General features: G+C 37.5%; 1 protein-coding gene across 1 annotated transcript in view; it reads left to right on the top strand.

Annotated features, from left to right (window-relative positions):
* The window catches only part of LOC122558916 (transcription factor TFIIIB component B'' homolog), a 95,511-nt gene that overhangs the window by 57,144 nt on the left and 29,185 nt on the right, over positions 1-9,182 (top strand). The window contains exons 18-21 of the mRNA XM_043707870.1: positions 1,004-1,162; positions 1,678-1,714; positions 2,764-3,049; positions 8,666-8,862. Of these exons, the coding sequence (XP_043563805.1) occupies positions 1,004-1,162; positions 1,678-1,714; positions 2,764-3,049; positions 8,666-8,862 (679 nt within the window). The remainder of the gene's footprint in view (positions 1-1,003; positions 1,163-1,677; positions 1,715-2,763; positions 3,050-8,665; positions 8,863-9,182) is intronic.

The following is a 9,182-nucleotide window of genomic DNA, read 5'->3' as shown; positions in this document are numbered from 1 at the left end:
AAGATTTACAAGGATGTTGCCAGGATTGGAGGATTTGAGCTACAGGGAGAGGCTGAACAGGCTGGGGCTGTTTTCCCTGGATTGTCGGAGGTTGAGGGGTGACCTTATAGAGATTTTAGATAAATAGACAAAGACGTTTCCCTGTGGTGGGGGAGTCCAGAACTAGAGGGCATAGGTTTAGGGTGAGAGGGGAAAGATATAAAAGAGACCGAAGGGGCAACTTTTTCACGCAGAGGGTGGTACGTGTATGGAATGAGCTGCCAGAGGATGTGGTGGAGGCTGGTACAATTGCAACATTTAAGAGGCATTTGGATGGGTATATGAATAGGAAGGTTTTGGAGGGATATGGGCCGGGTGCAGGCAGGTGGGACTAGATTGGGTCTGGTCAGCATGGACGGGTTGTACCGAAGGGTCTGTTTCCATGCTGTACATCTCTATGACTCTAGGACGGTCAAATTCACTATCACAGAAGACCATTATTGATTTAAGAAAGAAATAGATTGATTTGTAAAGGCAATAGGTATCATGGGAATTGAGAGAGAGAGAGTAGAAGTATGGCATTGAGTTCAGAGTCAGCCATGAACATGTTGAATGATGAAGTGGAACTTATGGGCTAAAAGGCCTGCTCCTGCTCCTATTTTCTGTATTTTACTCATCACAGAATTCCTAGCCTCTGACCTGTTCTTGTAGCCACAGCATTTATATGGCTATTCAGGTTCAGTTTCTGGTTGATGCTAAGCACCAAAATGTTGATAGTGGGGGATTCAGCAATGGTAATGCCATTGAACATCAAGTGAATATTTTTAGATTCTTCCATTGTGTAACATGATGTGGCACAAATGTTGGTTGAGACTTAGCACTGCAAGCCTTAATGTTGGCCAGTTCTTGCTGGTGGGTGGTATTGTACACTAGACTAGGACCTGACCCTAGAAAAATGCAAATTTTGAAATGTTTTATTTGGAAAGTTTTTGTTTCTGTCTTAATACTCCCATTTATCTCACAGCTTGAAATAGCAGTTAATGTTTCAGACAAGAACTATGAAAGTGAAACTGAACAGGCACTCCATGAGTCACCTGCTAAAAGTGAGCCCAGTCAGTCATGCGGCTTAGCTCCAGAAGAAGATTACAATTCAGCAACTACTGATCAGATTGAACTTTTTGTTGTAAGTTAAGTATTTTGTTTCAATAATTGTTTACTGCGGGACTATTTTTGATAATAGAGTTGGGATTTAAGGTATATAATTTATGCTTCCTGTGCTCTTGAGTGAATAATTTGTAGGGAAAGCAAAGTTAAAGTTAGGTTTAAAAATGTAATATTCAACATCAGGCTAATCAATATTTTGATTTCTCTTGTGTTTCATATTTGTAAAAATGGAAGGTGCAAATCCATATTTGTGAATAATACTTGGTATTTTAGAAATCTGTAAAAATGCCTAAATATGGAAGTTGATGAATATTCTTGTGTTGACGATTTTAAATTATATTGTCCGTTCTCGTCCTATGGCATCAATTATATTATTCATTGTGCATGAATATATTCTAACTTGTATTATTACAATATCAAGTATTTTAGAATTCTGAATGTAGTAAACTGAATAATTAATATACATTCAACTGATCTTTTAAAACTAAAGTTTTTTTACCAGAACATTGAACATTAACGTTCATCTTTTCACAGGAGGTTATTGAAATTGCAAATGAAGATACAAGTCAAGGTAAGATACATGCTAATTAATTTTAAATACTTTTATTCCATTAATGTTGGAAATTATTATTGAATAATCAACATGACAAATTTCAATTTGAGATTTAGACTTTGAGGCATTTCTCTGAATCATTACTAATAATAAATAAAGTATTTAAGAGTAATTGAACTCACATCAATACAAATGGCTTGAACTTGCAATTGGTCAGATTAAATATAGAAATTAAAATACCCTCTGGTTTTGCGAACTGATTCCATTACAACCTGCCAGTACTGTCTAATTTTTTGGAAGTGGAATACTAATACTGTGACTGATTTGAAGAGCTATGTCAACCCTGTAGCTGAACAAATGAGCCCCCAACTCACTACCGCTGTCCTTACTGCGTGTGGCTGTCAGATAAACTTCTGTCACAGTTTCAGAATTGAACTTACTCCTTAGGGTATTTTTCTTTAATGTGCGTCAGAGTATGACTAACAAAAGCAGTGTATTTCTGATTCTCGTTTAGTAGAATGCATTCTTCCTATCAATTGATGCTGTTGCAATTTTATTATAGTCTGTTAATGTTATTCTGTTCAGTATCTCCAAATACTGAAGAGTTACATGTCTATCAAGCATTCTGATAAAGAGTTTGAAAATATTGTTTGACAAAACTATATTGTGTGTTTGCAAAGGAGTGTCTGGGAATATTTAAAATCACATTATATGACGATGACATAATCATTGCTAGATTCTAGTGAGAACTGGATATTTTGTGGCCTGGTTTGTTTTCAGGCTAGAGTGCTCAATGCTTATGAAGTGTTGTGAATTCTCCTTTTAACATTGTTTAAACTTGTAATTTAAGACTGGGCACAGATTTTATTAAATGTTTGATTCTAATGAATAGCCAACAGCTATTCTGTATAAACAATTGGTATTAAGCTAAGAATTATTCTGGTTACTGTGTGACAACATTAGAAATGCATTCCAGAAAAATATGTTTGATGTCACCAAATACTTAATAAGCAGAGGAGTTCTCCTGTAGTAATGTTAATTTTAAATCTGTGTTGTTGCCCTTTTAGAAGAGGAATATCCTGATACAGAGCCTGGTGATGATTTACAAGATGCTGTGTGCGCAAATGTAAGCTATGTGGATCAGAAGAACTTGGAGCAGGAAACTATCCTTGGTAGTGATCCTCCTCCTATGCCGATTGTAGAGCATGACACTGCACCTGATGTAACTGATGTATGCACTGAATCTAGGAGACTTGGTGAGCAACATATTCCAACAGAGAAGAATGTGAAGGATGGGTTTGATTTGGAAGAACTTACTCTTCCTAAAGAAGATTCTCACAATGCTACTGTTAGGTGAGGTCACTGATGTTGTGGTTGTGAAGGATAAATTACTTATTCCATGAATTGTGATTTATAATGTTTCTTTCATGCTGCATAAAAGGATGAATGTACTGTCATGTCAATGCTTTAGACTTGATTTAAAATTTAGTAGTGAATTTGAAACAATGGATAATAGACCTAACTCACATAGTTTCATAGCTTGAAATTTACCTTGCTACATATTCTTCCTTCCTCTGTGTCTTGCGCCTGTCCTTTCCCTAGATATCAGTTATGAGCTCCTATCACTTCAATCTTTCCTTCTTTCACCAATCCACAAGTATTTAGAATTCAGTTTTCATTCACAGTCTTAATTTCTTGATCTACCTATGCTTTCTTCTGTTCTTTAAGAACAAAAGAAATAGATGTTCAAGTAGATCATATGGCCACTTGAGCCTCATATTCCATTAGTGCAATCAGCCTTTTATTTAAACTTCAGTTTCCTCCCTGCTCCCTGAGTATTGAATCCCTGAGAGATCTACCCAGACCTAGAACTTACTTAATGATGGAACATCCATCACCTTCTTGGGTAGTGTTATGACACAGGGTAAACCCTCCTGCTTAATTTAAAGCAGCAACACAGAAAAGGTTTATCCCGTGCAGTAATCTGAAAATTCGAGAGGCCAAGAACTATTTAAAGTAAAAAGTAACAACTTTATTTCTTAAAGTATAACAGAGAATAATTAACTAACATCTATTTACAACTCCTTGCTCTAAACCTATCTTTTACTTTCCCTTCTATAATACTTGTCATAGAGTCATAAAGATATACAGCATAGAAACAAACTCTTCGGTCCGACCAGATATCCCAACCCTATCTAATCCCACCTGCCAGCATCCCTCTAAACCCTTCCCATTCATATACCCATCCAAATGCCTCTTAAATGTTGCAATTGTACCAGCCTCCACCATTTCCTCTGGCAGCTCATTCCATACACATACCACCCTCTGTGTGGAAAAGTTGCCCCTGAGGTCTCTTTTATATCTTTCCCCTCTCACCCTAAACCTATGCCCTCTAGTTCTGGATTCCCTGACCCCAGAGAAAAGACTTGCCTATTTACCCTATCCATGCCCCTCATAATTTTGTAAGCCTCTATAAGGTCACCCCTCAGCCTTCAGTGCTCCAGGGAAAACTGCCCCAGCCTATTTAGCCTCTCCCTATAGCTCAAATCCTCCAACCCTGGCAACATTCTTGTAAGTCTTCTCTGAACCCTTTTCAAGTTTCACAACATCTTTCCGATAGAAAGGAGTCCAGAATTGCACGCAATATTCCAACAGTGGCCAAAGATTTACCAAAATTCAAATTTTCAAAACCAGCCAGATGTTGAATCTTCTCTTAATAACTTCCTTGGTCGTCGTCGTCTTGGGGATTTCTGTTTCACAGGTTACTAATTGATAAAGGTACCTTTAAGAGAGCTATTCTCTGCACAGTCTGCAGATGCTGGTGGCTTGGCAGTTCTTCTCCCAACTGTTCAATTTTCTCCAGTCGTATGTTCCCAAAGCATCGGATTGTGTCATTGGCTTTTAAGATTGTCAATATGCTAAATTCAAACTTGATTGGAGTTTGGTTATTTTTTACATATAATTTAAACTGACCTAATTTGAATTTGTTTTGTCGTCTCCAGGCAACCAGCTAATCGAGTTGTTCGACCAAATGTTACATTATATCTTGTCAGGTGTTAGCTTTTAACTCTCTTAAAGGTACAGTACACCTTCATCACAGTGGGTCCACAATACATGAAATGAAGTTTTTCCTTGACTTGTTTCTCATGTATTGATCCCTTATCCTGAGATCATGTCCCAGAGACTGTATATTGACCAACTGGGGAAACAACCTCTGTGTCTACTCTTTAAAACCTTTTCAGAATCTTTTATATTTTTTAGTCAACTTGTGCAGACGTGTGATGACACATTTCGGGAGGCTTTTCTATAATGTTAAGTAGGCCCAGTTTACTCAGCCTCTCATCAGTGGACAGGTCTTTCATTTCAGGTACCTGTGTAACTAACATTGGCTTTACCACATCCAACTGATCCCTGCGGAACTCCACTTGTAACTGGGCTCCAGGCTGAATATTTACCATCTACCACCACTCTCTGCCTTCGACCGGTTCATTTCAGGTACCTGTGTAACTAACATTGGCTTTACCACATCCAAGGCAAATATATCCAATCTTAGATATGGAGATAAAACTGTACATTATATTCCAAGTGTGGTCTCACGAAAGCCCTATAGAATTGTAGCAAGGTTTCCTTGTTCATGTATTGTAATCTGCTTGCGATACAAGCCAATGTGCCATTGTGTTGCTAATGGTTGATGTATCTGCATGTTAATTTTGTTTTCCATCTATGGCAATCAATTATCTCCAAGCATTATTATTTAAATGTTTCAAACTTTTCAAAAACATGCAGCAGGATATGGATCATATGGAAAGTTAGGCAGAGAAATAGCAGATGGAGTTTAATCCAGACAAGTGTGAGGTGGTGCATTTTGGAAGGTCAAATGCAAGAGGAACGTATCTAGTAAATGGCCGACTCTTAGGAACATTGATGTGCAGAGGGACTTTGGAGTTCAACACCAAAGCTCCCCGAGAGTGACATAAGTGGATAACGAGAAAGAAGGCATATGGTCTGCCGTATGAATATAAAAGTCATGTTGCAACTATGTAAGACTTTCGTCAGGCCACATTTGAGATCCTGTGCGCAGTTCTGGTCACTGCATTATAGGAGGGACATGTAGGCTCTGGAGAGGGAGCAGAAGAGTTTTACCAGGATGTTGCCTGGATTGGAATGTATTACCTGTAAGTGGAGGTTTGACAAACTTGGATTTTTTTCACTAGAGCGTCAGAGGCTGAGAGGTGATTTGCTAGAAGTATATCAAATTATGAGAGGCATGGATAGAGTGGATAGTCTGAGTCTTTTTCTCAGGGTAGAAATGTTAAGTACTAGGGAGCATAGGTTTAAAGTGAGAGGAGTAAAGTTTAAAGGTGATGTGTGAGGAAAGTTGTTTTTTGACACCGATGATGATAGCTGCCTGGAATGTACTGCCCAAGGACGTGGTAGAAGCATAAAGTTAGCAAAACTTAAGAGGCATTTAGACAAACAAAGAATAAAGGGTTACGGACCATGTGAAAGTGGATAGGATTAGTTTACAATAGCATCATAGTCGGCACAGACATGGTGAGCAGAAGGGCTGCTTTCTGTTTTATGTTCTATCTGCTTTCTTGTTCTAAAGGACCTCACACTTCACTATTTTATAATCTGCAGACAGGATAGATGGGACAGTATAGAACTCGAGGTGCATAATTTAAAAATAATGGGAATGCCACTAAGGTGTCAGATAAGAAATAATTTTTTTTACTCATGGTTTTGAATTTTTCAAATTTTTTGAAAGCTCAGTCTTTGAGTATCTTCAATGTAGAGTTTGATAAATTTCTGATTACCAGGGTAATTTGGATGGGAAAAAATGCATTGAAGTATTCAATTAGCCATGATTCTAATGAATGGTGTGCTCGGCTTGGTTGACTGAATGATCTGCTTATGTCCCTATGCCCTTTAGTTGTTGCCAATTCACTTTACCTGCACATATCTCTTTGCAGCCTCTTTGTACCTTACTCAAAGTTTACATTTATGGTTTGCTTATCATGTGTAAACTTGAATATGTTACTCTGTCTAAGTCATTAATGATAGATTATAATTGTGGAAACCTCAGTGCTGAGCCTTATGGCACCCCATTAGTTACAGTGTACAAACTGCCATCCATGGTCTGTCTGATGGTACTGCAATTTTCAAAATGTATTGTAAAGACTTCCTCAATATTGGATTCCATCTGTTGTGACTGTTCTAGAATATAAAGAATTTCAGAAAATCATAACCACTATCTCTGCAATTACCTCTTTTGGAATCCTGAACTAGAGGCAAAGAGATACTGGGATGTGTCAATTTTTAGAATATTAATTTTCTCTGAGAGCTTTTCATTGCTGATATTATTTTTGTTACTCACTTTCATTAGTCACTTGGTTATCTTCTCTCTCTGTTATATAATATAAGTCACAAAATATTTGTTCATTATCATGTTTTGAGAAGATTTGTAGCTAAGGTTGAGGTTGTGGATGTAAGTTTGCTCGCTGAGCTGGAAGGTTCATTTCCAGACGTTTCATCACCATACCAGGTAACATCTTCAGTGGGCCTCCAGGTGAAGCACTGCTGCTGATTTATATGTTTGGGTTTCTTTGAGTTGGTGATGTCATTTCCGGTTCTTTTTCTCAGGGGGTGATAGATGAGGTCTAATGCGATGTGTTTGTTGATAGAGCTCTGGTTGGAATGCCATGCTTCTAGGAATTCTTGTGCGTGTCTCTGGCTTGTCCTAGGATGGCTGTGTTGTCCTTCCTTATCTGCATGTAAAGATACTAGTGAGAGAGAGAGATACCAGTGACCCTCTCTCACTAGTATCCTTACATACAGATAAGGAAGGACACCACTTCGACTGGGACAACACATCCATCCTTGGATAAGCCAAACAGAGACACGCAGGAGAAGGTCATCGAGCAAACCTGCATCCATTTGTTCATTATCTCTGGCATTTCCAAATTCCACATGATAATTTCTCCTATTTCTGCCTTTAAGGATCCATTATTTACTTTAGGTACCTTTTATATACTTATGAAAGGTCTTACAATCCATTTTTATATTCTTTATATTCTTCGTTAACTCTGCTTCTGCCTTTTCGTGTGATAAACTTTGCGGTAGCCCTAATTCCCAGGTTTTCGACTGTTCACGACAACATTATAAACCTTTTTTTTAAAGACGCTAATGTTATCCTTAACTTAAGCCTCAGATAAAACTTTCGCACGGAGGTTTTGTTGTTTCAATAGAACAATTCTTTTGTTTGAAGTTTTGAATAATATCTTTATATGCTATCATTTTTAAACCTATTTACACATAAACCATGCCTCTTATGCTAAGTTAATCAGTTTTAAAAAAATTTTACGAGTTTTTAAAAAAATTCAAGATACAAACTTGTGTGTTCATATGGAAGTCAATTGTATTTGAATAATTCTTTCCCCAGAGGACCCTTTACTATAACATTACTGATTACCCTGTCTTATCACACCATACCAGATCTTAAATTGTTGAACCCACAAGATGCTGTTGCAGGAAGCTGTCGAGAAAACATTTTAGAAGTTCATCTTCCAGACCACCTTTGTCAATTGATTTGCCCAGCCTGTGGGGAGAATCAAGTTCTTCACATTTAATTAATTGACTTTGTAATAAGCTTTAGTTATTTCTTACTTAAAACTCTGAGTTTACTACTATTGTCGAACTTGTAAACTACCTCTACTGTCACTAACCTTCACGCATACTGGTTCTGTTTCATGATCATCTTTTCTCTATTATTGGGTCTGCTGCAGTTCCCTTTTCATTCTTCCAATGTTTTTAAAATGTTGTATGCTTAGAATGATTATTTTCCAATTTTGGGCTTTCATCTAGATTTCTCACTGCGTAGAAATTATTCAAAATTATATTTTAAGTGATAATTTAAAAAACGTATTTTCATCTGGGCTGATACTAAAAAGAATCTGTTTCTTTTATTAGTAGCTCTTCAGTCACTGAGCAGATGAGTTCACAGACAAACCAAGTCATAAAAAGATGCAGATTTTTAAAACCAAAACCCAACCTCAGTAAAACCACTTCAAGAAGCCATGCTAAAAAGATGTGTCCTATTACAGAGAGTAGATCTGTACAGAACTCTATAGAACCATCTGAAACAACATTGCAGAAGTCAAATTATGGTAAGCAAAGTATATAAAAAACCTATTTTGGTTAAATATGTATCTTCTTCTAAAAGATGTGTATTGAAGTTAACCAGAAACTTGCTTGTCTGAGACATCACTGGTTCTTTGCAGCAATGTTTTCAGTTGTATGCATATAGAGTCATAGAGATGTACAGCATGGAAACAGACCCTTTGGTCCAACCCGTCCATGCCGACCAGATATCCCAACCCAATCTAGTCCCACCTGCCAGCACCTGGCCCATATCCCTCCAAACCCTTCCTATTCATATACCCATCCAAATGCCTCTTAAATGTTGCAATTGTACCAGCCTCCACCA

This window comes from Chiloscyllium plagiosum, chromosome 2 (genome assembly GCF_004010195.1).
Source record: "Chiloscyllium plagiosum isolate BGI_BamShark_2017 chromosome 2, ASM401019v2, whole genome shotgun sequence".
NCBI lineage: Eukaryota > Metazoa > Chordata > Chondrichthyes > Orectolobiformes > Hemiscylliidae > Chiloscyllium > Chiloscyllium plagiosum.
The sequence above is the reverse complement of the archived record's forward strand: the minus strand, read 5'-3'. Positions and strand labels throughout refer to the sequence as shown.